The sequence below is a fragment of the Candoia aspera genome, chromosome 2 (assembly GCF_035149785.1).
Source record: "Candoia aspera isolate rCanAsp1 chromosome 2, rCanAsp1.hap2, whole genome shotgun sequence".
In the NCBI taxonomy this organism is placed as follows: Eukaryota; Metazoa; Chordata; class Lepidosauria; order Squamata; family Boidae; genus Candoia; species Candoia aspera.
Window position 1 is genome coordinate 137,146,656 of NC_086154.1, and position 26,790 is coordinate 137,173,445.

The following is a 26,790-nucleotide window of genomic DNA, read 5'->3' on the forward strand; positions in this document are numbered from 1 at the left end:
CTTCGTGTGGACTCCAGCTTCCAGGATGCGCCTCGTAGCGTTTTCGAGGCGACAGGAGACTATCGCTTCCTCTCTCCCGGCCTTTGTGAGCCGAACTGGAGGGTGGAAGGAGTTGTGGCGGCGGCGGCGGGGCAGGAGGAGGGAATGAGCGAGGAGGAGGCGGAGGAGCCTTGCGGGAGCGCGAGGAGCTGCGGCAGCTTCCCCAGGTGAATAACATCGCCCCTGTTGGATCGTTGCTAAGAGACGAAGGGGCAAGCCCCACCCCTTGCAGCCTTGTTGCCAGGTTACCCCCTCCTCAAAGAACGCATCTCGGGCGGCGTTGCGATGATCGCAGGCAGGCCCAAACGGCCCAGCCTGACATTCGCGACCATGTCGGAATATGGGGCGTGTTTTGGCGGGATTGCCAGGGCCTTCTCGTCATCTTAAAGGCCATCTCGTCATCTTAAAGGGTGCACTATCAGATCACCACACAGTTAGTGAACTCAGCCTCCCCCAGCATGCTGCTAGCTAAGGATTATGGGAATTGAAGACCTACCCAGGCTTGGCACTGCACGTTTAAACTTTCCCATGGCTCCTGTCGTCCGTTTCTTCTTCCATATTGGGAGCACAGTGTTTGAGTTCGGTGTGACATTCCTGATCACCAGGAGGATCACCAGGAGGAAAGCAAAGGGGGGCGGGGGGCGGGGGGCGGGGGGCGGGATGGGAATGGGATACTGCTTTGAATTGAACATAATCTGCACTTTTCTCTTCAGTACAAGGGATAGAAATTGTTTAATTGACATAATTCATAACGTATAAAGTTGTGTGTACTATTCCCATGCAGCTTGTCTGGATTTAGAAGCTAAGCAGGGATGGGCCTGGTAGTACTTGGATGAAAGGTCACCAGGAAAGCCCACTTTCTACAAGAAAACAGTATAGTTAAGTCTATGTTGTCACCAGGATTGAAGCTCAAACTTGAGGATATCTATAACTTTACCATCTTAGAAGCAGGAACAGGATTGAAGCCTGAAGTTTCTTGGACTGTGCTCCAGTTGGATCCAAAACACAAGCTTACCTGGGATGTAATATAGTTTTCTGACTATTAGAGCTAAATGATAACTCCATGTCTAGTCAAAGCAGTCTTTGGAACAGGGTTTCTCAGCCAGGGTTCCGTGGAGCCCTAGGGTTCCGCGAGAGATCACTAGGGGTTCCCTGGGAGATCACGATTTATTAAAAAAATTATTTCAAATTCGGGCAACTTCACATTAAAGAGGTAAGTTTCATTCTTTATTTTTAGTTACATATGTACTGGCCTACGCATGAAGCAAATATAATTTGTAACTTCTGGCCTGTATTTGAGCCTGAATGTGCAGGGGTTACCTGAGGCCAGAAAAAAATTTCAAGGGTTCCCCCAGGGTCAGCAAGTTGAGAAAGGCCGTTTAGAGTGTAAACTTGTGGTTTTTATTCTACTTGAATTTACTCTATTCTCATTGGATTTTTCTGACAGATGAAGATGGATGGGAGGGTTCACTTCATGGTAGAGGAGTTTAATCCTAGTGTCATTGGGGAACTCAGTGAGTTTAGTTGCTTCTGTAATAAAGATGGAGATATGTTGGAATGGGGTTGAAAGAGAGAGAAAGGTGACCACACCTTGTTATAGAATAGTCTTCCCCAATCTGGTGCTCTCCAGGAATGTTGAGTTACACTTTTTAACACCTCTGGTAGCACAGCCTTTACTTGTGCTGGCTGGGGAGCCAAAGTTGTTTCTCAGCATATCTGGAGGGCACCAGGCTGGGAAAAGTTGCTGTAAAGTATGAGATCACAGAAGATGCAGAAACATTGAACACAGAGGCAAGGGTGGCTCTAATATTCATCTCCATGTTTCCCTCAGTATAGAGCAAATGCTGGCGTCCAATCCTGGCAAGACTCCTATCAGCCTGCTACAAGAGTATGGGACACGCATAGGCAAAACACCCGTCTATGACCTGCTGAAAGCTGAAGGACAAGCACATCAGCCCAACTTCACCTTTCGTGTCACAGTTGGTGACATCAGCTGCACCGGTTAGTTGTGGTAAAGAATAAGTATATTGATGAACCAGTTTACCTTATTTTTCATTGGCCTACATGTTGTCTGAAGATAGTAGGAATGAAAAATGCTCCAGCTGTGGTTTTGATCTGAACTTCAGCCTCAACATGAAGTGTGTGCATTGTGGCCAGTCTGTAGGCTTTCAGACTACAGACTGCAGGTTCCTCTGTATCATCTGAGACAGCAGCATGATTAGTCTAGATTAGTCCCTTTCCTGTAGGGTTGGCAGGACAGAGAGGTCTGCCTCTTTGCAGCGACTTTTCCTCTACTTTTTTGTTTAGATTTTCCTCCTGACCTATCTTAAAGGCACAGACTACATTATAAGAAAGAGTAAAAGGAAAGCATAAGGGTTTTTTTTACAGACCAAAGTACTTTTAGAGCTTGTAAAGCTTACAATGGGAGATATCTAAAAATATTAGTTATTCTGTATTACAGAATCCATATAGCATTTAGAAGCCCTTCCCATACAACATTCATTGCCACTTTCATTCCTTATACTTTGTACTTTGGGTGGGAACTCATCCAGGCCAACAACTACATATATGTTCCTGCATATTCCTCCTCCTCATGAAATTTTTCCCTATAAATCCTTTTCCCAAATAAAATACATTGAGAGCTGCAGTGAGAGACAAGGACTATGGAGAGCTGTTAATGGCTCTGCGTGGGGCGGAGTGGGGAGATCTGTTTGTTCTTTCCAAAGCTGGGCAAACCCATTTCCCTGCAGGCATCTCAGTTTCAGGGGACACTGCGAAGGGAGGGCTAAAACTGGTTGTGTCTCAATTCACAATATCATCATTTAGACTTGGGAGTAATTCTTAAAAGATCCTGGCTGCTAGACTACCAGCACTAATAGGCCTCCCAGATCTGCTCTATAAAAACACAGATGCCCCCCAGTGGCTGCCTGGATTTTTGCAGCCCAGAACCAGTGGCTCTCCAACTTTGTGATACTTTGACCCCCTGAAGTGTTTAATGAATATTTGTGACTTCCCTATAAGTAAAACTAATGATTTAATTGATATTAGGATTGGGCAACAAATAAATATGCCACTTGTAATAAAATGACCATTTAATAAAACATACACTAACTTTTAATATACTGTATCTACCACAGGCGCTTTTAAACTTCGTTGTATTGCAATTGCCCACTGTGGCTTGCAGAGGCAAAATGAGAAAGGAAGTCCAGAGTGAGTTTTGATAATGCTCCTACATTGCCTACACAAGCCTATTCAGTTTTGTTTTTGTTTTAGTATGACCTCCCACAAGTTGTTTGCAACCCTCGCTTGGGGTGGGGGTGGGAAATGTCCCGAGTCCCAGTTTGGGAATTCCTTCTATAACCTATTTGACTCTGCCTAGAACTGTTCATTTGCTAAGGCTGACAAAATCCTCACAAGTTTGGTCTCTCTTGGGACTGAGCCCTTGCCCCTTATTGAAGAGCATCAGTCTCCTCTCAGTTGGAGACCCTGAGGATATGGAGGAGGGTACACAGAACATAGAGATGGTCAAGGCGAAGACAAGGATGGTGGTGATTAGGAGGCTGAGCACTCTGTATCAGTGATGTTTGGCAAAGAAGGGATAACTACATCAGTATATCATTTCTCGCAAGCTTACACAGCACTATGTTACCACATTTATTTATTTAACTGCATTTATATACTGCTTTGATAAAAAAAAATTCTGGGGAGTATACAAAAGCACAATGTACCATTAAAAACTTCAAAATCATAAACTAGTAATAAATCAGTGGCCATTCACAGTTCTTTCCTAAGGGAACACAACAGTTTTAGATGCCTTGCAAAATGATGATTGGGCCAGGCATACTTCTAAGGGCAGTGTGTACAATAATGTGGGAGAGATTACATAGAAACTCACATTCTTATTGCCCCCAGGAATGGGATCTTGAGCAGGACTTCTCTAGATGTCCACAGATGGGCAGAATCATATTCTCTCTAGATGGTCTCTGATATACCTTGGTGCTATACCATATAGGACTTTATAGATAACAACCAGCATCTTGAACTGGGCTTGGAAGCCTATCGGTAAGCAGTGCAGCAATCCAAAATAAGTGTAATTCTGCAGTAGCGAGTCTCTCCTGCCAACAGTCTGGCTGCTGCATTCTGAACTAGCGCAGTAATCCAGTTCAGTGTGATCAGGATCAGAGTCTCCGGGCCCAAATAGAGCCATAACTGGTTCACTAGCCCAAACGGAGCAGAGGCCCCTGGCTGCGGCCTCCACTCCTTGTTCAAGCAGGAGCCGTAGGCCCATGGTGACGCCCAAGTCATGGACCTGCTCCTTCAGGGGAAGCATGATCTTATCTGGAACTACCACCAGAATTGATGTTTCCGGATAGTCACAATGTTTGCTGATGACTCCGTCTTGCTAGGGGTTAGTGTGAGCTTCTTTGCCATACGGTCTGTTGCAACTACCAGACACTGATGCAAGACAGCAGGATGTGGCACTCTGGCACAGAGTGGCAGTATAGTTGAGTATTGTCAGGGTATTGATGACTTGAACCCATGCCTTTATTGTGCTACCATTGGTACAATGTCACAAAAGTCCACTGTGCCTTGTCACAGGAATATGCTCTGAAGGTATATGAGGCAGCTAGTTTGCTAAGGCTAAGTAGGGCTGGGCCAGGCCTATGGAAAATTTCAGCAAGCTCCATGTAGGCCCCCCTTGATTTCTACCATAGAAGAGATGCTTCACCCAGTATTTTGCACACTCTTACAAGTTCTCATTCTGACTTTGGCTCAGCATCAGCTTCTCTCTCCTTCCTATTCTCAGGTCAAGGACCCAGCAAAAAAGCCGCCAAACATAAGGCAGCAGAAGTGGCACTCAGGCTTCTGAAGGGAGGAAACATGTTGGAGCAGGCACTGCTGGATGAAGCCAGGTGAGGGATATGCCTGCTTGGGACAGTTCCAGAGATCAGAAGCCCAAATGCCCTTTAAGACTTATCTGGGCATCCTCTGTCTCTGGTACCACTTACTTTTTGTTCATCTCAAAAACCTAATTTGTGTCCAGTTTGGACAAAGACGAGGATTCTTTCACTATTGGTGATGATGGGCAGGTCAGTAAGCCCCTGATATACTAACAGTTTGGGGGATGCTCGGGCAGGCACTACCAAAGACAAAAAGGACTGCAGAGCTTTTAAGGGCTTAAATTATCTCTCTCTTCTCCATGCCCCCAGAGATGAGCAAGCCTCTAGATTGGCCCTTGTGCCACGGTATTATAATTCTACTGACAATGCTATACTTCCACCAATATTCTACAGTTACCCAGTGTTTATAAAGAACTCATTCTGTTTTGACAAACTGAGAGCCAGTTTGGTCTAGTGGTTAAGGTAACGGGCTAGAAACCAGGAACCTGAGAGTTCTAGTCCTGCTTTAGGAATGAAAGCCAGCTGGGTGACCTTGGGCCAGTCCCTTTCTCTCAGCCCAACCCACCTCACAGGGTTGTTGTTGTAAGGAAAATAGGAGAAGGAAGGAGTACTAGGCATGTTCGCTACCTTGAGTTATTTATAAAAATAATAAAGGCAGGATAAAATAAATAAAATAAAATAAAAATTTGCAACCAAGTGCTGGAATTAGGCAAGGCTGCAATGTATTTGTTGTACTGTTAAAAACACTAAACATTCATTTAACACATTTGTGCCAAGTTCTGCACTCTGAAATTGTTCCATGCATGTTTCTTCACTTTGCATCACAATACTCAGCTTTTACTGGGCCAAAGTGTGCAGCGTCAGGACCAAATTCTACTACAAGTCACATTTAACTTGTCCTGAGATTTCTCAGGTTAAGATGGAGATTAAAAGAACACTGTAGAACAGATTTTGCATTAAGAAAGCAAAAAGTGGGATTTTCATGATGTTTTATTGCATGCTACAGAATGAATACTGAGTTTATTCAGCACATGGATCTTTGTGCTGTTTTCACACTACTAATCAGCAATTTACTGAATTAACTCAACTTTGGGGTTCACTGAATGGCTGGGTTCACACAACACACTGAGCCAGACACCAGACAGCAACCTTTGCCTCAGCAGGTTGTATAAATCTACTATTACAGGATTAGAATAGTTTAACAGGCAGACTTTAAGCAATAAAAGGAAGCTTGGGTGGAGAATATGTTTTTGAAGGACAAAAATAATAAGCATAGAGTGCAAGTTTGGAAATCTCTAACTTCATTTCAAAAGCTTATCCCACTATGTGGATTTCTGCTACTGAGCGTGCTTTAATATTGTCACCTTGTATTTTGAAGCTCTCCTTTCTCTCTAGAGCCCTTGGCTCCGACTACTGCTCCAGTCGCTGTGCCCGTACCCATCCTACCAGCAGCCTCTCCAAGGTAATGGGATAATTATTGAAGTGAAAACTCAAGAGGTGGGCTGCCCAAAGTCTTCAAACTGTTCCTCTGTTTCCCTAAAGCACATTGCTGCTATATTAGAACAAGGTGATTTTTCTGAGTCTGTGTTCCTGGTGCTTGTTCTTGCAGTTTTGCCCCAGTTGCTCTGCATAGACTGCAACAGTTTCCTCAGCATGGTGTTCTTTAGATGGTTTGGATTTCGGCATCTAGAACCCCAAGCTAGCATGGCTTTTCTGGGAGTCGAGGTTCAGCTCACCTGGAGGCCCCCAGGTTGGGAAAGATTGGGCAGTAGAGCCAACATAATGGAACACAACCTGATTCATTTGCTACCCGGTACTCTGAAATTAGCTAGGCAGGTCTGGTTGGCCATTCGAAATACTAGAAGTGGTTCCTGTCTGTTTCACCTCGTGTAAAAACCTATTTATCTTGAATGAATTTTCCCCTTCAACCCGGATTGGCTTGTGCTTTGCTCTGCAGTCAAGTGCAGATTCCAGGCAGAGCCTTCCCTTCTGAGGGCCCTTCAGTAAGCTCCCTGGAAGATCTACTTTTCTCTACCTTTAATTAGCAGTGGACAACTGTGAGTGGGGTACGTGGGTTAGCAGCACTTTGGGGGAGGAGAATCTTTTACTCTATGTCATCTTTTACCCAGAAGTTCCTCGATGGACATAAAATCCCCAGTATCCCCACAGCAATCTGAGTGCAATCCAGTTGGGGCCTTACAGGTAAGCAGTTCTCCAGGCTGTGATGTATTCCAACCCCAAGTACTTTCTGCTGACAGCATTGATCACCTTTCCTGAAACTGGGTGCTGTCCCAGTCCCAGTGAATACACCTCCCATAATACACATTGGGTTGACACCAGAATAAGGAAGGGAAGACTCAAGTGGATGCAGGTTCTAATATAACTTCCTCTTTCAGCATCAGACTTTGTAGCAGAAACTATTGGTCTATGTTGCTTTCCTGCAAGCAATGTGTCTGACATTGATGTTCATTGGTACCTGATTCTGCCAGCTATGCACTTCAGGCCCTCTCCCTTCTTTTATTTCATCCTTTGCTTAGACAAAACACCTGACATAATTTTGGTATTCTCAAAACCCTGATTTTTAAAGATGAGGCACTAACCAACATTTAGAGGGCAGACATGGGGAATCAATCTGATCCTCCCCAGCACTTCTCCAAAAGTCTTTCAGAAAGTGGAGCGGTTCTGGAATGAGGCCCAAGAACTGTTTTAGGAAACTGAATTCATCAGTGTGCATGGGTCTTTTGGGGTCATGGTTTTGAGTCAGAAGCAACATGGGCTTCTGCAGCTCTGGAATGAAATCAGTCACATATGGTGAAGTCAGTCATGTACCCCATCTCAAAAGGTCAGTGATAAGCTGAAGCAGTTGTCTCAGTCCCCATATTGTAAGTAAAATCCATTCACTGTTGCCACAATATTGCAACTTTCTGATACATCTTGAGGACAGCTTCCCAAGCTGTCTTGATCCACCCTGTAGTGATGGTGACCATATGTGACCATAGCAAAGATGAGTTATGTGGCTTGATTTTTCTTCCAGTGAGCATCCAAACGTATGCTAATTTAATGCAACCTTCAGTTGGGTTTGAAGAATCCAGAGGGGAATCTTTTTCTAAACTCCCTCTTTCCCCAGGAGCTGGTGGTGCAGAAGGGCTGGCGACTCCCAGAATACACAGTCACTCAGGAATCTGGGCCAGCACACCGCAAGGAATTCACCATGACCTGTCGTGTTGAAAGGTTTATTGAAATAGGTATACTATCGCAAGACGTTAGCAAAGAATCTAAATCCACCTATGATTAATCTGTTTAGTTTCTTAATTTCCTGTTGTTGTCCTGACCTGTTCCTTCAGCAGTCCCACTGGGATTTTTAAGGCTTTCTACAAGAATGGGAAGCTTCCCTAAAAGAGTCTTAAGTAAAGGAGAATTGGTGCCCTTATAAAACAAGATGGGGGAAATCAAAGGCAAAGCACAAGTATCCTTCACACACACACACACACACACACACACACAGCCATTTATAATTAAAGATATGGGCATGTACAGTAGAAGACCTTCCAGGGAGCTGGCTGAAAGGCCCTCGAAAAAGAAGGCTTTGCTTGGAACCTATGGCTATACTTTCAGAGTTTGGGGTGGATCTGGTTTGGGGTGAATACACCAGTCCTGTCTTCAGATTGCCATCCCAACTTTTCTTTTCTCTCCAGGGAGTGGCACTTCCAAAAAACTAGCCAAACGCAATGCTGCAGCAAAGATGTTGGTACGGATCCATAATGTTCCACTGGATCCACGCGAGGGCAGTGAGGCTGAAATGGAGGAGGACCAGTTTTCTATTGTGAGTCTTGAAGGGATGATGAGAAATAAAAAAGAGAGATGAAAGCCACTCTAAATGGGTGTTTTCACGTGGGCTAGGAAGTCGGTTCACTGATAGTCCTGCAAAAATGCTAAACATCTGTTCCAGAAAGCAGATACGAAACTGAGTAAACAGATATTCTGTCCAGGGTGCATTCCGAAGTGTATGCCAACACTGGCATTGTGAGGCCAGCAAAGTTTTTAGTTACTTGCCACAAGCCTCATTCTACAGCTCTGCTGTGGAAACTTTTATCTCAAGGATGTGAAACATTTTCATGACCCGAGCCTGCGTTTTGGTTGGCATGCCACTGGGCCACACTCCTGAAAATTAGGAGAAAAACTAGATTGGCTTTAAATATAATTAATAACTTCTCAAGTATTTATTGAATTTTCTCTTCTATGGATTTAGAAGGCTACCCAACTCCTCTGAACAGCATAAAACATTAAAAGATAATAAAAAACAGTTAAACAATAAGAAACACACCATGTACATTGGGAAAAGACAATCCCTTGAACAAATGAAATTGTATAGGGGCTCAGAAACTAACTTAACCCAAGGCCCGGGGGAGTATCAAGGTGTGAGCCTTCGTTTGGTTTGTAAATTTCAAGAAACATCAACCACTCATTCAAGCACATCCCCCGTGCCTGTTGGAGAGTCCTCGGGTACTGCTCACCTGGATTTTCTGGCTAACAGCTTGAAGTTATGCAGCATCCAGCAATCCCCAGTCAAAGCACTGACACCTGTTTCATCTCATCCAGATCCAGCACTATAACATGCCTGGATTCAATAGCCTTTTTTTTTCTCTGATTAAGTAGCACTAATTGGCCACGTGCAATTTCCTCTTTTCCTTTCATGTTCTACTAAATGAAGTCCATACTTTTCCTGGGCCAGGGAGGACAAGGCCTCTCATCCCCTGGGTACTTGTGCTGCCCTTTAGGTAGTCAGCATAGTCACTATTGATTTTTTAGTGTTGCCTCTACTGGTTTAGCTGATTTTCTCTATAAATGTAACATTCAGGCATGGAGGATATGAGTGAGAACTCTAGCACACTGGAGATTGTGATTATGTGGGAGAATATGTTTTAGTTCTACCATAATATTGGCCCCACCATTAGGCAGATGACTCAGGTGACAGATGTTGTGTAGCAGTAGCATCTGCCATTTCTTGTTCCACTGGAATCCTTGGTAGACTCTTACGTGTTTGCTGACCTTAGATATGAAGTAAAATTTGAAGTAAAATTTGCATATCAATTTACTTCTGTATATGCAGTTTAGCAGAGTGGGGTGAATCTTGCCTCTGCCCTAGGTAGCAAAATAACTCGGGTGAGTTCTGCTCAGTCATCTCATCTAAGAACAGAATATATACCCTCTTCAGTTTGCCATTCATAGACATCAAAGTTCTGGCATCCACCTAGAGTCACTGGAATCAGAAATGTGGTCTGCATTTCCCAGGATGCACTGGGGTCTGGGTTCAAAGATCTGAACTCCAAAGGCAATGTTGCATTTCCCCTTGATGCTGTAAGATCCATGTTCTCAGATGTGTTGTCATATGTCTTAATGGGAATCTTGAGTGTTGGAACTTGGAGTAATCTGCTGACTTGAGTCAAGCAGTTCTCACTGTCTTTCCTGTGAGACCCTAAACAGGGACTCTGCAAGGAGGTAGTTACTGATTTTTAGATCAAGGACTGGTAACACCACCGAAGGCCACCAGTATCAGTCACCTCCAGGAATTTTAGCAAGTGAAAGAACCAAGAAAGCTATGGACAATTCTCTAAGAGAAGAAAGAAAACTGTTAACTTGCTGAAATCTGTGGAAGAAGCAGATCCTCACTGAACACTTTTTCCTACTTAGATTGCAGGAACCAAACTGGATGGGGTGAAGGGTCGGGGATCCGGTTGTACCTGGGATTCTCTGCGCAACTCAGCGGGAGAGAAGATTCTTCATCTGAAAAGCCACCCATTGGAAGTCCTCAATAGTGGGTTCTGCAGCCTCTTGCAGGAGCTCTCTGAAGAGCAGAGTTTTGATATCAGCTACCTCGATATTGGTAAGGAGTGAGGCAGAGATCAGAGGGAGTGGCTAACTATAAAGGTTGGATTCTTTCTCTCCTCCCTCCTGTGCACTACAGCTAGTCCTCGTTTAGTGACTCCCTCATTTAGCGACAATTCACAGTTACATCGGTGATGAAAAAGTAACTTTACAACTGATCCTCACATTTATGACCTTCACAGGTCTGTAAAGCAAAGGAAAGCTGAAGTAAGATCAAAAGCACAGGAGCGGTTTCACTTAGTGCCTGTTTCACTTAATGACCAAGTTGCCAGTCCCAGTTGTGGTTGCTAAACGAGGACTATCTTATTTATTTATTTATCTAATTTGTCCCCTCCCATCGGGGGACTCTGGGCAGTTTACAACAATCGATTAAAAACAATAACCATAAAATACACAGAATAAAATACAATAATAAATAATATAAATAAAGGTAAAAATAAAGAATCCAAGCGATGAAACATCTAAAACAGTCCAAGTGTGGGAGGAGTGGTCTATAGCAACCATCCCCATGTAGATCTATTCCCCTCTCTACCCCAAGCGAGGCGGCAGAACCAGGTCTTCAGACTCCGCCGAAAGGCCAGGAGCGATGGGGCCAATCTCACCTCCGGGGGCAGCGTGTTCCACAGGGCAGGAGCTACTGCAGAGAAGGCCCACTTCCTGGACCCCACCAAACGAAGTTGTCTTACAGACGGGGTCCACAGCATGCCCTCTCTGCACGATCGGGTGGGACGGGTTGATGTAATGTGGAAGAGGTGGTCCCTCAGGTAGCCTGGTCCCATGCCATGTAGGGCTTTAAAGGTGATAAGCAACACCTTGAATTGGACCCAGAAACAAACTGGTACCCAATGCAGCTCACTCAGCAGCGGTGTTACATGTGCCTTTCTGGGGGCACCAAAAACAGCTCGCGCAGCTGCATTCTGGACCAGCTGGAGCTTCCAGATACTTTTCAAGGGTAGCCCCATGTAGAGCACATTGCAATAGTCTATATGAGAGATAACAAGGGTAGGAGTGACTGTTCAAAGGGCCTCTCGATCCAGGAAGGGGTGTAACTGTTGTCCATTTACAAATGCAACTTTGTGTTCCCCAATTGTACATTGAGTGACTGGGTGGCTGAAAGCAGAAGTGGCCAGGCAAGCTTAGAACTATCCAATGATCCCCTCTAAAGTCAGAGACAACTTGAGCGAGCTTGGATCTACTGGGTCACATCAATGATTGGCTTCATGTAAGAGAAATATTGACTTAGGACACTACAAGTCTTGGGGCCAGGACTTCAATATTAGGCACCTTAATGTTGGTCTGCTTTAATTTAGGTCTATATTTATTAGACATCAAGGAGGGAAATATTGAAATGGTCACCAAGCCAGGCAGACTTTTGTTTGTTTTGACAAGTGTGTCCTGCTACCTTTTAGGAACGTCACCATCATACTCTGGTGCAAAGAGGCATTCACCACTGCCTCATGAGCTTAAGCAGTCTACTGCTGCTTGCTTTTTTTAAGCCAGGAAGAGCAATGTAGGTTTCAGCTCTGCATGGATCCTGTTTTTATTCTTGAGCAGAATGAAATTTTAAAATAACCATTATAACTCACTTAGCAAAATTACATTACATTATACCATTTCTAAAAGCAGAGTTTCAAAACAAGAATGGAAATACGTACTGTACTCCAGTGCTGCAGAAACACAGCTGACAAACCTGTTCTGCCTGTTAAGGTAGAGGTTTCCCAAAACATTTAAGATAGAAAGGGTGATAGAAATTGAGAAGAATCGCTTCAGTGTTTATCATTTAGACATTTTGCTGTGTTGCACCTCCTGGTGTTCCTTTTGAGAATAGGTTTGCCTTCCCCAGGTTTCTGGATGAGAATTACTACTCCGAGCATCCTTCAGCATAATGTCCGCAGTAGCTAAGCCTGCTAGAATTTGCAATCCATCAGTATCTAGAAAGCTGCGTGTTCCCGCCCCTCCTGTAGGCCACCTGGTGAGTCCACAGCTGCAGCAAAATTTGGAATTTGCTACTTCTGGCTAGCCACACTATTGTGTTAACACTGCCATGCTACAGTAGCCCACCAGGTTTCCTGGTGAAGCTCACAAAAGCAGGGTCAAATAGTTGCCATTTATCGTCCATCATTCTGTAGGCTAAGATAAATTGCCCTTGACCGTACTGGATGAACCTATCAGTCCTTCTGCCATCATGGCCATGTGCTAAGAAAATGGTCTGTCCTCCTGCTGCCTTATGTTTTAATGGCCAGAATGTTTGTACATGTTGTTTGTCTGTTGCTCTGCTTCTATTTGAAGAACACTTCCATCTGAAGTAAGAGTAATCAGTAAAAAATTTACAGTATGTAACAGGTAAGATGCACTTGCAGCAGTTTTTGCTGTTTTTCTGGCTTGAGTGACGATCTTTTTTTTTGCCCCCCCCAGATGACATGAGCTTAAGCGGCCTCTACCAGTGCCTGGTGGAGCTCTCTACGCAGCCGGCCACAGTATGCCACGGCTCAGCCACTTCCCGCCATGCTGCCCGCGCTGATGCTGCCCGCAATGCCCTTCAGTACCTCAAAATCATGGCTGGGGGCAAGTGAGATACCATGCGACTGACAATGCTGGGGATCCACTGAGGAGGCCACTTTGTTTTCCTCACACGAATTGGCGTGGCAGGGAGATTTGACAGGGCTGCAAGGAGGGAGGTGGGTTGGAAGAGGTTGGCTGAACCAGAAGACTTGGAAGAAGTTGGCTGAACTTGCAGTGGCGCTGAAGTTTACAGAGCCTTGTTTCCTGAGGCGCAAGGACAACCCATACGGAGGCTATGGTGTTCCCGCCTCTTTGGCTCACTTGGTCACCCTGATTGGTCTCCAAGGGATAAGCACGGACTGATTCGATCATGTTTGGGAGTTGCAATAAACAGGATTTTTTTGTAGAAAGTTGTCCTATTTTATCCCCAGTTCCTTAAAGCAGTCAGGCGTGCACATACAACAGAACTGTACTTCCCTCACCACATGCCATAGGCCAGAAACCTTCAGGCAGACCAGTTCAAGCTATCTGCAGCCTTGCTAGTTTAGATGCAGTCCTGCACACTTGAGGGTGAAAGGCTCAGCATCCCTTGCCCACCTGCTTATTTTCTATGAAAAGGGAAGGGCTGAGGCTGTAAACCCCACTCCAGCTGCCCAACAGACTTTCTCCAGATAATTGGAGTCCAGCAGCATCTGGGAAGCCAATGTTTCCCCACCCAGGTAGGGTATGCAAATAAACTGAATTATCCCTCAAGCCTCTCCCTCATGTCCAGAAAATATTTTGCTTTTTGAAAGGGTGTTTTAAACAATCTTGCCTTTCAGTTAATTTCCTCCAGATTGTCTGGTCCCCTCAAACTCATTTTCATAGGAATAATTTCCTCCCATCATATACTGTACACACATCTGCAGCAGTCCCAACCTGAGGAAGGAATCTGAATTGGTAATTGGTCCTGCAAAAGCAACTGTGTTTTTCTAGCTCAGCCAGGGTCAGTCTGATAATTACAGGTTATGTTGGGCAACATACTCCTTATTCTCAACCAACATGGCCAGCTAGTTTGGCCATACGCACTATAGGACAGAATTGTGTCTTTCAGTATAATAAATTCTGGGCATTGTTCAAAATCCGTTTTGGGGAGAATCTGCCTTTTGCAATGTTTTAGAGACTCAGGTGTTGCCAATATTCCACCACCACTGTGACCAACAGGCAAAAAAGCATTATACGTAGGAAGGGGCAGACCTCCTTGCATAAAAGCAGATTTCACCTACCATAGATAAGATACGAAAAGGCACATGTAATTTTCACTGTAATTCTTTCTCCAAGTGTGCCCATTATTTTTCTCCACAGAACAGAATGCCATTGATTCCCAGAGAGAAAACACTGCATTTCCTAAGACGCTTACAAGCAAATTGGCCTTTCTATAGGAACAGGAGGCCTGGACTCCCTGATAATGGATAAATAAACCTTGCTTTCATGCACAGCTAGCTTAGCTAGTGATCTTATAAACTATTGGTTGATTCACCTCGGTTGCCATTTTTCCAAAGTCCTGTTCATACACATCTTTTCTGTTCTATGCATTTCCTACCTAAGCAACATGCCTGTGTATCAGTTAACATGTCAACTAAGCAAGTGTCACAATTACTTTTGCACTTTTCCAAGATGTTTTGATGCAGAAGTTGCTGTTGCAGCTGGCAAAATACAGGAGGCTCATTTATCTATTACGGTTTACAAAACCAGGATTCCCTCGATGCAGAAATCCTCCTGAGAAGGCCAAAACTGCACACAATGATTGTGAATCCCAACATGCAGAGTTGCCTGTCTTGAACCCAGTAATATTTTATTCTAGCAAAAAGGTTCTCCACCCAGCTGATATCAGATTATGCCAATGCCCCAAACCAATACCTTCCGCCCAAAAACCATGTGTCCTAGCACTGATTCGTGAGCCCCTCATACTTCCAGGACAAAGTGGATAAGCTGGCATGCACCGGATACTTTGAACTACATCTCCCATGATCCTGATGGGCTAATGGGAGTTGTAGTTCAAAAGGTCAGTGGGGGGGGGGAGAGATGTACCTGCTAATCTACATGACAAAAAGGACTGCAGTATCCTCCAAGATGTAACAATGTTGTTTTATTGTTAACAACTAACAAAACACAGGCCCTTAACAGGGATGCTCACCCAGCTAATGCTCAGTGACAAGACACAGAAATAAAGGAGCAGAAAATTAAGGTGAGGCTCCTGTCCAGTTTGGCAGGATCCAGGAGGCAATTGCTCTTGGTGTTTATTTTTTCCGGGTTCTTTCTTCCAGTTTCATTTTTTCTTGCCAAAGCGCTGTGGGGCAGCCATACTCAGAAACTGAGGTGCCAGAGAATCCCAAGCCCGTGGTTTGATCCGGCCAGCGCTTCTCAAGCTGGCCCTGGCTTCACGGCCAAACCTATAGAAAGGATCAGAGGCAGAGAGCAACACAGAGAATGCAGTGCCAGAGTTCCTGAAGGGACAAATCGGACCCTCAAAAATACGGGGAGATCAGAGTAATATTCCCTCTGTTGCATCATCCTGTCTCCAGCAGTAGCCAGTCAAATGACTCCAGGCAGCTCGTAAGCAGAGAATTATGGGTATCATTTGCCTCCAGGACTTGACTCTGAAGTGAGTTGGATTACGGTTCAGGAAGTAATTATGTTTTTTTAAAGGACAGAAAGGTGAAAAGATGAGACCCATCCCTTCTGGAGGCATACATGAATGGGGATGTCAACAAATGGCAAGGGATCATTCATTCATTCAGTTCTGAGTGCGCTGCATGGTCAGTACTGCTTTGCATTGTATGGGCAGCATTAATTTGCACCAGTTAAGCCAGGAGTTGTATGTAGCAAAAGCAGAGAGAAGCATGAAGAACTCAGTCTGACAATCTAATTTCCCCATGTTCTTCCCTACAGAGCCTGGAGGAGGAATAAACCACAATTCAGTTTCAGTTTGCCCAATTTCTGGCTTGCTGTTACTTTCAAACCAGGATATAACATAAACACTACTCAACGGCTGAATACACACAACAGAAACCCAATCAGCAGTTTATTTCAAACACAATTCCTGGTTTGTACATAGTTATAAGCCAGGAATTCAGTAAAGTGAAACAATCCTGGTTAATTTTTCTTCTACAGCTGGAAGTAGTACTTGACCTCAGTTCATCCATCACACACAAGGACGTAAAAAAGAGTAAGAACAGCCAAAAGAAATACCAGTTTGGAAAGCTCTATTGGACAGCAATTATGCATTATCTCTTGTTCTTTCTTAATTATCTCTAAAACACGAAGCTGTTGTCTGATATTTACAATATATGATGCCATGAGAGGTTAGGGTAATCTGCAAATAGCACACCATTTGGATGAAAAGCATAAGTAGCATCAGCTGAAGAGCAGCTGGATGTTCTAACACAACCACTGAAAAAAAGTTTTTCAGATCAAATCCAGAAAACTGACCAAAATGAAACTTTGAAATTGCATGGAAACATGAAGTCAACATTTTCCACCTGTTTGCTCCTATTTCACCTGAATATATCTTTCTGCCTGCCCCGTAAACTTGAATCAGTCGTACCTTTGTGGCTGGAACAGGAAGGAAGGGCTGCGGCCGGGTCTCTGCACAGCATGGAGGAATGAGCGGAGGAGGACGCCCAGTGGATGCTCTTCAGGTGAGCTCTGGCCAGCATAGTCCTCACTCTCTTGCTGCTGTAGGGAGAAAGCCTGGAGCTCATCAGAGCATGCAACTGGGCAGGAGGAGAGTTTGCCCCAGGATTAAGAGGTATAACAGGTCAGACGAAGACCCAAGGCAACCACAGCTCACCCTGACTGGGCAGGAACAGTATGCAGGTGTTGCATGCTGCCTGTAGCCTTAGTTGGAGACCCACATATGGGAGATCCATCCTGCACCATAACAAAATAAAGGCAGCCGCTTCCCTTTGCTTTTACCCCAGTGGCTGGATTCATACAAAATGCTTAGCCAGGTTAAAGATCAAACATGCTAAGCTTGGTTAGTTTTAATCCTAAGTATTATACTGTTTTTGGATGGGAAGCTTAGTGTGTTGGGTAAACCTAGATAATGTGGTTAGTGTGTAATTCAATGTACTGTGCAAACCCCCAATATGCATTAAGTGTCTTATGAGAACCCAGCCAATGTATCTTGCCTTTAGATTTTGATCAGCCTTCTACAACCTGGCATCTTTCAGGTGTATAGGTCTGCAGCTCCCATCATCCCCAGCCAGGCTACTAATGGTAGGTTTTGAACTGGAGAGCATCAGGTTGGGAAAGGCTGCTTCAGATGTAAATCTTTAGGTACAGTCTGGTTTAATTTTTGTCCAGCACCTATAACAAGAGAAACATTACTCTGAGTTGGATCCTGGATTTTTATTGCTCAGTTTGTGTATTTCTTAAGTGCATAGCTAATCTGTAGCTATTCTATTTCAGCCACCAATATGTTGTGAGCCTTTATAGGTTGCCTATCAACCCTGAGTTTGCATGGGCACTTTTGTGTACAGTAAACTGATGCTTCTGTATCAGAGTAGGACATGCTATGTCAGTCTGGAAATCCTGTTGCTGCAAACGCCCTCAGACAGAGGCATCAGAAGCTTCTCCATCCCAGCCGGTGATCAGCAAGTCAGTTTTAAGGTTCTGCAAAGGGAACTTTTTCTTATTTTCTTTCCCCAACAGCAGCCTTATAACAAACAGGAACAGAATTCCTCTGTAAAGACGTCCTGAATATCAACTGCATAGCTTGTGAAAAAAATTAAGTAGGAGCCTATTTCCACAAATAGTACAGCACACCAGAAAGAGTGTATATATACTGTTTATCAAGTGGTCATTCATTAGAGCACATCTCCACAATACATGGGCAGACGTGGATGCTTTTTACTAGATATAAGGAAGACAAACAGCAATACACAGGCTCTCCAGCTTGAACCTCCTTACACCTTTTGTTGCTGGAATCACGCTTAGGAAAAACAAGAGAAAAGCTGAAACACTTGAAACACTCAGGTTCCAGCACTCTAGGTTGTGGACACAGCAAGGTATATAGTCACAAAATAAATATGCCCTAATCCACAAGTAATTCCATGCAGTTTGCAGATTTTCACTAAACTCCTTTACCAGAGCTCTATAGAATTATCCTGGATCATTATTAGCACTAAAATTAAGATAGAATCACTACTTTCCTAAGACTACCTAGTGACTCTGTGGCTGAAAGGGGATTAGAAGAAGAACACAAAATAAACTAGAAGAATAAATCTTCCCTAGCCACAGAGCTTGGTGGATCACAGGGATGCTTGTCGTTCTTGAGGAGTTCCTGAAACACCAGAAAAATGGCTGGAACTGGGAGATAGAAATGAGCAAAGGCCATTCGCTACAAACCTCTGTTTTAGTTGGGGCTTGTTTTTACTATCCTTCTGGTTGAGTTTTAGCCCTTCTCACTTTCAAATTGGCAAGCTGGTGCCAGGATCCCCAACCTTGGCTCTGGGGGTGGGAATGGTGCAAGTTGTGCCATTTAGAGGATGCAGGTTGGGGCAGACTGGGCTGTAGTGTTGGGTGTGGGGAGCTGGCACGTCAAGCGCAAAGCCTTCTTCTGCTCCCTGTGCAGGTTCAGGCCAGTCTCTCTCCCTAACCCACCTTGCGAGGTTGTGGTAAGGATGAAATGCGATGGGAGCAGGGGGGCAACTGTGCACCCAGTCTGAGGTGGCTGGAGAAAAAGCCCCAAATCAACCCCTGGAATGGACGTGGGGGCCTCCCCAGACATGTCGGAGGCTAAAACATGGCGGGACTGAGGCAAGCAGCAAATGCAAGACCGAAATAGCAACCCTGCCCCGTTTTGCTGCTTCCTCGGGGCCGAGCGCACTTACCATCCATTCTAGGAACCTCTCCGGGTAGGCGTTGGGCTCTTCGGCTAGGACCTCCGGGGAGCCGAGCGCCTCCTCGAGGCTTCGGCAGGGCCTCAGGCTGCCCGAGAGCAAGGCCAGCGCCAGCAAGAGGCGGGAAGCGTCCATGGTGGAGGCCCTCTCCGCTGCCCCCCGTCCTGCTTCCCTTCTCCTGGCAGTGCCTTTATATCCCCATCCACCCCAAAGCCGGGAGATGCGGGGCGGGATTGATGACGGGGTGGCAACCATTTGTAAGGCAGCCCATGCGGTGCGGACCCTGCGGCAGCTCCCGGTGACGAGCGGAGAGGGACCGCGGTAGTCCCTGACAGAGGCAGCGCGGCGGCCGTCTGGGGCTGCTTGCGCGTTATTGCGAGGATAAATCCAGCAAAATGGCTCTTTCAGTCCTGTTGGGACGTGGCGGCTGATTGCTTGTTTACCACAGTTTGTGGGGGCACCGGGGAAATTGAGGCCGGGCGATTGGGACGCTGACCTCCATCGCCTCCCGCAGCCGGCTTAACAGGCGGCTGGATTGATGGGTCTGGCGCCCCAGATGCTGCGGGGGACCACCCATTTGTCAGGCTGCGAGCAGCTTTACAAGCCCCGCTTCCCTGCGGCATTCACGTCGGCGAAGCGCGAGCTCTCGCCGCTTAATGAAACCCATTTACAACACGCGGCCTGGCGACGGGGCGGGGGAGCTTCCGGGCTGAAAGGACACCCGCCCAGGCAGCCCAGGTGGGGTCTGGAAGCGCGGCTACACTAAGGGGAGGGGAGCCGCGGGCAGTTATGCCCCCCATGCAGTATAGAGGCCTAATACTTCTTTTTCACTTCCTTGTTTTTACAGAAGCTGGCTGCCCTAGTAAACCAGCAGGGGTAGGGCAGGAATCAAGCCTGGGAACCGTGGGAATAACTTCATCGGACGGATTTCTTCCCGTCATGTAGGTGTTTAAGTCATGGGGTGTGGATGCTAAAGTAAGGTGGCAACTACAATACAAGGGCTGGACAAGAAGGAGGGGAAAAAACACCATAAGCAAATAATCTGCTCCTTCAATTTAAGGCATTTGTAAGATAATAAGAGAGCCAGTTTGGGGTAGTTGTTAAGGCATCAGACTAGAAATGGGGAGGCTGTGAGTTCTAGTTCTGCCTTAGGCACAAAGCCAGCTGGGGGGCCTTGGGCCAGTCGCTCTCTCTCAGCCCTAGGAAGGGGGCAATGGCAAACCATTTTTGAAAAGCCTTTCCAAGAAAACTGCAGGGACCTGTTCAGGCAGTTGCCAGGAGAAGACTGACTTGAAGGCACATACGCATGAGCTAATAAGAGGCAAGTGGGAAAGATGATCATGTGACCACTTTGTTGAGTTCCAAGGTGCACCATCTATAATTCTATCCACGAAGTAGTTTTGCCACAGAATTTCGGAATCAGAAAGCCTCACTTGGCCAGCTTGTTACAATGAACAAAAGTTCTGGCTGAGCACCTCGAGGGGTTTGTCCCTGCACCAGGTGATGGGCTGAGAGCAGAAGCTTATCCACGTCCATATGCGACAGAGGGTTATACTTTGGTCCTTAGTAAATCCTGCAAACTGATTTTGCCTTGTCCTGGCTGAATCCATAACCCTGGGGGTGGAGTGGGGGTCTCCCTTTTGTGACTAGGGGAATGTCCCTTGAAATAATTTCCTTATTTGTCAGCTGTGCAGGGTACAGCAGTGATGTGATCACATCTCTGGCAGCAAAGGGCTGAAATTTTTAGCCTGCTTTGTTTGGTTTGGTTGGAAAAGAGGAGCGAATAGGCCTGGGGAGGCATAATACAGCATTTCCCATTCCCCCCCCCCATGGTAGGATGCCAAATTTTTGCACTGGAGGCCTCCATGTCAAATGCATGAACTAAGGGCTGTAGAACCACAGACTGTCCACTTTAGATCAGCTTCTCAAGGGGTATTTGTGGGGAAATAATAGCTTTTGGAAGATATGGAGAAGGAAGCAAAGAATCTGGACAATAAGAGCTGGCTGAAGAACACAGGCCCCTTCTGTATGGCTGCTGGCTCCATCCCCATCCAACTATAGTACTTACTTCTCTGCTGTGAGATGTTCAGCAACTATCCCCACATTAACTCCTTGTGCTGGCCAGGGGTCGGTGGCAGTCTTTCTCCATCCTTGTTCTTTGCATCCCTATGTTGTGGATTCAGTCTGAAGAAGAGCATAACATGGAGGAGAAGCACCATGTCTATTGCAAACACCCATGTTGGGTGCCTGCTTTGCAAGAAACAGGGACTCTGATCAATGGAAAAGCCAAGATTTTTATAGATGTTGAGGGCTACACAAGGCAGGAAATCCTAGGGATGTGATTGGCTAACCAGTTTGGGGAAGCTAGGCGGGTCCTTGTCCATGTACCTGGGGTGAGTTCTATTGTTTGGCAAAATGGGCCTCCCAGGAGGGCAGCAGAAGTGAGGAAGTTCCTGAGAAGGAGTTGGAATGTTGAGGACATCAGCTGGTAGAGGAGGGAAGGTTGGGGTTTCTCTAGGCTGCAACTCCTTTGTAAGGGCTGCCCTTGGGCTGGGCTGTGAGCTGCTGAGGAGGCCTCTGTTCTTTGGTTTAGATGGGATTGCAGGGGCCTTTGTCTGGGGCAGGGAGGCTCGGTGTGGGTCTGATGGGATTAGGCAAAGAGATGAACTGGGTTTGACTCTGGTCACATCCAAAAGATGGAAGAAAAGGGTGCATTCTCCATTTAGTTTATTTTCTTCTCTATACCCTACATAAGCATTTTGTGGTGCAGGGAGCAAGTCCGTCAGCTTTGGGCAAAGCCACTCCTCCAGACAAGCCGAGGAACCACGGTGCCGTGGCTTCAGGAAGGAGGGGGACTCCTGGAGGGAGAAGGCAGGAGGAAGCTGTCTGGCAGCTCCAGAAAAAGCAAGCCATGCAAAACTGCACCGCTTCATTTGAAGCACGAGCTGAGCCAATTCACTTGGCTTTCCAAAGCCTTCGCTTTCCAAGGTGATGGAAATCCCGGAGCCTTGGAAGGACATGCTGGACATGGTGCGGATTCTGACTGGCTGCATCCTTTGCATGTGAAATAAGCTACAAATAGTCCTAACAGCAGTGGCTTCCCTGAGAAAGAGATTGTGCAGATGTTCCTGTCTAGATTCTCACATCCTACTAAACCATAGCTTGCTTTAACCACAGTTTTTGAGTAAGCTACAATTTCCTTGATTCAAGCAATATGCTCTGTGATAAACTATGGCTTACAAAGGGCTAGGTCAAAACATTGTGCCAAGCCAATCTGATTATGGTTTAGTGCGATGTGAATCCTCAAGGTGTTAAAAACAGTCATTCATTTGTGGGATCTGAATGTGAGAAACGTTGGCTGAACTAGATGAATTCCTGGGTTCAAAGAATAAAGAAATTCTGCTGATAGCATATGGCTTTACTCATTTCAAAAGACATCACACAAAGCCACCGTCTTCCTGCCAAGCCTTTGTGTTTAAGAAAAGCGAAAAAGCAATTGGTCAATGAGATGCTTCCAGTGCAAAAACGTTTATGGGTGTTTATGTGAGATCTTTCTGTACAACCCTTAGGCAACAGGAGAAAGCGATGTATCAGTCTGACTACATATTAATTCCTGTGCCATGTTTCCTGAGGCTTGATGGGCAGCTGATTGATGCTCCCAATAACAATGAAGTGTTCTCATGCATTGGCACCGTGGACAGGTTGGTATCCATCAGTGCAAGGAATAAGCTGCACAAGGTACAGCTTTCTGTTTATCAGTGATACATCTTTTGGTGGAGAAGAAGATGATCCACTTAGGTTGTAGTGAAAAAGGGCCTCACTCACCACATCCTACTCATGTAAAGTGAGTAAACTGAAGCAGGTAAAGCAGCAGGTGGGCAACTTTCCTGCATTTCAAAGGCCCTCTGCAAGCAATCAGTTTGAACCTCCACCAGAAATGATGTTTGCCTTCCCCAGAAACTGCTTTGTAGAAGGAAAAGGAAGTGGTTTTGGTCCAGCCTTTGTTGGAATGCAGAGCCTATCAGATGATTGTCCATTGACAGAATGGAACCTTCTGGGGGAAAAATCCCACCCCTGTTTCATGGGATGCTGTTATAACAACACTGGGTTGGGGACCTGGATCCTACCTGGTTTGGGTGAATTACAGCTCCCAGTATCCCTAGCCAGCCTGGCCAGTAGTAATCATCTAGATCAGTGTTTCTGAACCTTATCAACCTTAAGATATGTGGACTTCAACTCCCAGAATTCCCCAGCTAGTTGAATTCTGGGAGTTGGAGTCCACATATCTTAAGGTTGATAAGGTTCAGAAACACTGATCTAGATGGCCACAGGTTCTTCAACCCTGTACTTAGCCAACTTGCAGAAGAAAAGGAGATTACCATACATGTGCCAGTCCTTTTAATGGTTTATAGATTGCTGCACTTCTCTTGGCCTATGCCAGAATCAGGAAAAAAACCCCTCATATGACTCTCCCATTCTTCTCCCAAGCCAGGGTTCTCCAGCCTCATACCCTACAGTAGGTCACCATAAGCTGCCTATAGAAATGAGGGCTAGTGTTCTTTCTGCACAGCAGTGGTGGTTGCATCTTTGCATCTCATAAAAACACCTCTGTGATAGCAATTTTAGGTCCTTTCAGACAAAGCTTTTCCTGTAGAACTAACTTTGTGACTTGATTCCCATAGTTTTATGGGGGAATCTTGATACCATGGTTCACTCCCCCGTTTCCCCACTGCTTCCTATTAAGAAAGGAAAGACAGAACAGCTGCACAGTGCCTTGATTGGTCTCACTTGGGGCCAATAATTATGCTTTGCCCCATCCTTCCACCACTGTTTTAAATAAGGAAATCATGGAGGGTGTTCGAAAGGTAGATGCATTATACTGATTCTGCAGTGATTTAGGGAAATCAGTTCTTGAAAAAGGCAGATATTTGGGGATCAAAAGTCACAAAGAGGAGGACATTTAGGAAACAAGCTGAAAGGAAGAATGAAGGAAACTCCTGGAAAGTTTTTGGGTTATTTGTGTCTGAAGAGAAAGGTCTAATAGGGTTTTGAGGAAGCCCAGCACCAGGGCAAGAGAGAGGAATATTAGTTGGTAGTATATTGTTGTATTTCTTTGTTTTTGTCCTTTTAAATTTTGCTGGTCATTGACCAAATAAATATGATTGATTGATTGATTGATTAAAAAGCCCAGCACCAGGGCAAGAGAGGAATGATGGAGTCCTTGGTGCTCTCTGAGCCAAGGACTCCACAGGTCAACCCTGAGCGACAAATACTCGCTTAGAGAGGAATGAGCTTACTGTGAACAGGATGAAGAAAGCTAGGAATTGATAACCCACATAAGACCTCCCACTAAAAGTGTCAAAGAACAAAATAATCAGATCACAATCCTGAGATCCTAGCACCTGCATGGTTTTTTCTTTTTAGCAGCTCTTCTTCCAGCCTAGAGAGCATATGTGAATTGAGCTTTGAGCAAAAGTGATAACGGAACTGAGACATATTTGGATGTGTGTAATGCTTGCTTGTAATGTTCTGAATTGCCTGACGTTTTTGGCACACATACCAAAGAAATTTATGTTACCAGGCCACTGGAGTACACTTACCAAATAATGGGTCCCTGTGCTCAGCAAAGTGAAGAACTTCCTTTAGAAGGCCAATTTGGTAATTGATTCTGGATGCTGGTAGAGCAATGCTGCCATCCTGTGGTTTCTGGAGAAAATGCAGATTAAGGCCTGCTTTTCATGAGCAGCAGAGCACCTAGACTGCAGCGCTTGAGATAGCAACAGAGGGCTTGGAAACTGGCAGCTTAAATGCTAGATGCTGCTGTGCATTAAAGATGCCAAGATCCAGGCCATGTCAGCTGGAGAAAATGTTTTCTAGAGATAGAGATGGATTTCTGCCAGCCAAATAGATTCATAATGAACTGCTGATACAGTAATTTTTACTTGATCAGATATGTCTATTAGTTGATTGCCTTTCTACCCAATATCCATCAGAGACATTTCTAATCAGAGTAGGCAATCCTGGGATACATATATGAATAGAGTGGCCTGCATTAAGGCCCCAGCCTTTGCTGTTTCTTGAGGCCATCTTGACATCATCTTGTTAGGCCACAACAGCCAGAGAAAAGCCCAAGAGGCCAATCCATGATGGCAAAAGCCCTTCCTTGCTGCATGCTTCCAGGAGCATTTGGTCATTGACCTCTGAACTTGGTTAATAGCCATGGACGGACTAATCATTTGTCAATTTAACCAGGATTCTTTCAAAGAGTCCTGCAAAATTACTGGCCTAAGAATCCCAGCACAGCACTATTCGTTGTTGTTGCATTCTGGAAATTGGAGCACCCACCTGTACACATTTGTGATCATTACCTTTTTTTCTACCACTGCTAGCAAAACAGGCTGCTGTGAAGAGTACTTCCAAATGATAGGGGAAAATATGGTAGAATAGAACAGTGCTATATTATGAAAATTACTAGCCATAAGCCTTCTTAGTTAAATAATGTGACTTTTCCTGAGTATAATTGCCTGGATTTCTTCATCAGAGAAAAATAATTCAATCAAATGCAGTAATTCTTCACTTCTAATGTCTGTTTTAGGGTGTTGAACTTGGTTTGGGGAGACGCTGGGTTAAGTCCACCCTCAGCCAGAAAAACTCACAAGATGACTTTTTATCAATCTCTTTCTCCCCAGTTTATCCCAAAGGATTATTGTAGAGAAAAATGAGAGGAAATTGTGCATTGTAGGATGCTGCACTCCTGGAGGAAAGACAAGGCATACATCAAAATCAATCAATAAATTTCCACAGATTTCCTACTTTGTAGAGATCTTTCAGACTTGTTTAAAGGCCATTTAATCATTTTTATCTAGTTTTTGTTTTACTACGGAGACCAAAGCACCAAATGGAGAGCACACCCTGACATTTCCTCAGAGTATTTACCGGGTCCACATTGCAATGATTTAAAAAATTAATACTGAATCAACCCATCTGTAGATCATGATTTATACTTTGCTATGGCTGCCCATGCTAGAATTGTTTATTGTCCAGTTAGCAATGTCACTATTTCCTTTGTTTGTGGCAGGTGGGCAGAAGGAGATTCAGCACTGTAGGACATCATACTTATAGCAGAGAGATTTCAGTTCAGATTCTTCCTTTGTTGTGCATCAGTTTTTAGGTCAATTACTTATGTCCAACTTACTCTATCTCAGTTTTGTTAGGATACATTGGGATGATCCCACAAGTATTTGTCATGTGGCCTTTGGGAGCTGTGTAGTCAAGGGAGATAGTAGGGGCCAGCCCTAGCATTTGGCAACTTGACGTGAGATCTCAGCCAGCTTGTTACTCCCCTCTTAATGTCAGAGAGTCCAGTTAGTGTGTCTACATGGAGAGGAGGTCTGAAAGCATATTATAAACTTCAGCTAGACTTGAAGCCCCAACTTTGTGGTGTGTGTGTGTGTGTTGATGAGCACCTTTGGAATTTTGAGGGCATGTTATGAACATCTCCCAAAGGAGCTGCTGTGGAGGGTTATCCCATTCCCAAAATGGCTGCTGTGGGAGCCACACCCAGTCACTTAACATTC

General features: G+C 45.1%; 2 protein-coding genes across 5 annotated transcripts; one reads left to right on the forward strand and one right to left on the reverse strand.

The window, feature by feature from the left end:
• On the forward strand, positions 1–13,738 carry TARBP2 (TARBP2 subunit of RISC loading complex). Of its 4 annotated transcripts, XM_063293833.1 has the most exons (9): positions 1–206; positions 1,871–2,040; positions 4,847–4,952; positions 6,319–6,402; positions 7,073–7,142; positions 8,068–8,185; positions 8,636–8,763; positions 10,632–10,824; positions 13,242–13,738. In XM_063293833.1, exons 1-9 carry the CDS (start codon positions 145–147, stop codon positions 13,397–13,399), a joined length of 1,089 nt encoding a protein of 362 aa, XP_063149903.1. In that variant the 5' UTR covers positions 1–144; the 3' UTR covers positions 13,400–13,738. The 4 variants fall into 4 exon arrangements, with proteins under 4 accessions (XP_063149903.1, XP_063149904.1, XP_063149905.1 ...); XM_063293834.1 differs by lacking the exon at positions 1–206 and having other exon boundaries at positions 1,923–2,050; positions 7,070–7,142; XM_063293835.1 differs by lacking the exons at positions 1–206; positions 1,871–2,040 and having other exon boundaries at positions 6,336–6,402; positions 7,070–7,142.
• Positions 13,739–15,445: 1,707 nt separating this feature from the next.
• NPFF (neuropeptide FF-amide peptide precursor) lies at positions 15,446–19,796 on the reverse strand. The gene is made up of 3 exons (XM_063296589.1): positions 19,205–19,796; positions 16,915–17,045; positions 15,446–15,760 (listed from the first exon to the last, which is right to left on the reverse strand). Exons 1-3 carry the CDS (start codon positions 19,466–19,468, stop codon positions 15,637–15,639), a joined length of 519 nt encoding a protein of 172 aa, XP_063152659.1. The 5' UTR covers positions 19,469–19,796; the 3' UTR covers positions 15,446–15,636.
• Between the last annotated feature and the right edge of the window lie 6,994 nt (positions 19,797–26,790).

Bases quoted from the DNA above. Each gene is read 5' to 3' on its own strand.
- NPFF (XM_063296589.1), bottom strand. From the start codon at position 19,468: ATGGTTGCCACCCCGTCATCAATCCCGCCCCGCATCTCCCGGCTTTGG. The intron at 17,046-19,204 runs GTAAGTGCGCTC...TTCTCCCTACAG, and splicing joins AGAGGTTCCTAGAATGGATG to CAGCAAGAGAGTGAGGACTA. The intron at 15,761-16,914 runs GTACGACTGATT...TCCTTTCTATAG, and splicing joins TTCCTGTTCCAGCCACAAAG to GTTTGGCCGTGAAGCCAGGG.
- TARBP2 (XM_063293833.1), top strand. From the start codon at position 145: ATGAGCGAGGAGGAGGCGGAGGAGCCTTGCGGGAGCGCGAGGAGCTGC. The intron at 4,953-6,318 runs GTGAGGGATATG...TGTATTTTGAAG, and splicing joins GCACTGCTGGATGAAGCCAG to CTCTCCTTTCTCTCTAGAGC. The intron at 7,143-8,067 runs GTAAGCAGTTCT...CTCTTTCCCCAG, and splicing joins ATCCAGTTGGGGCCTTACAG to GAGCTGGTGGTGCAGAAGGG.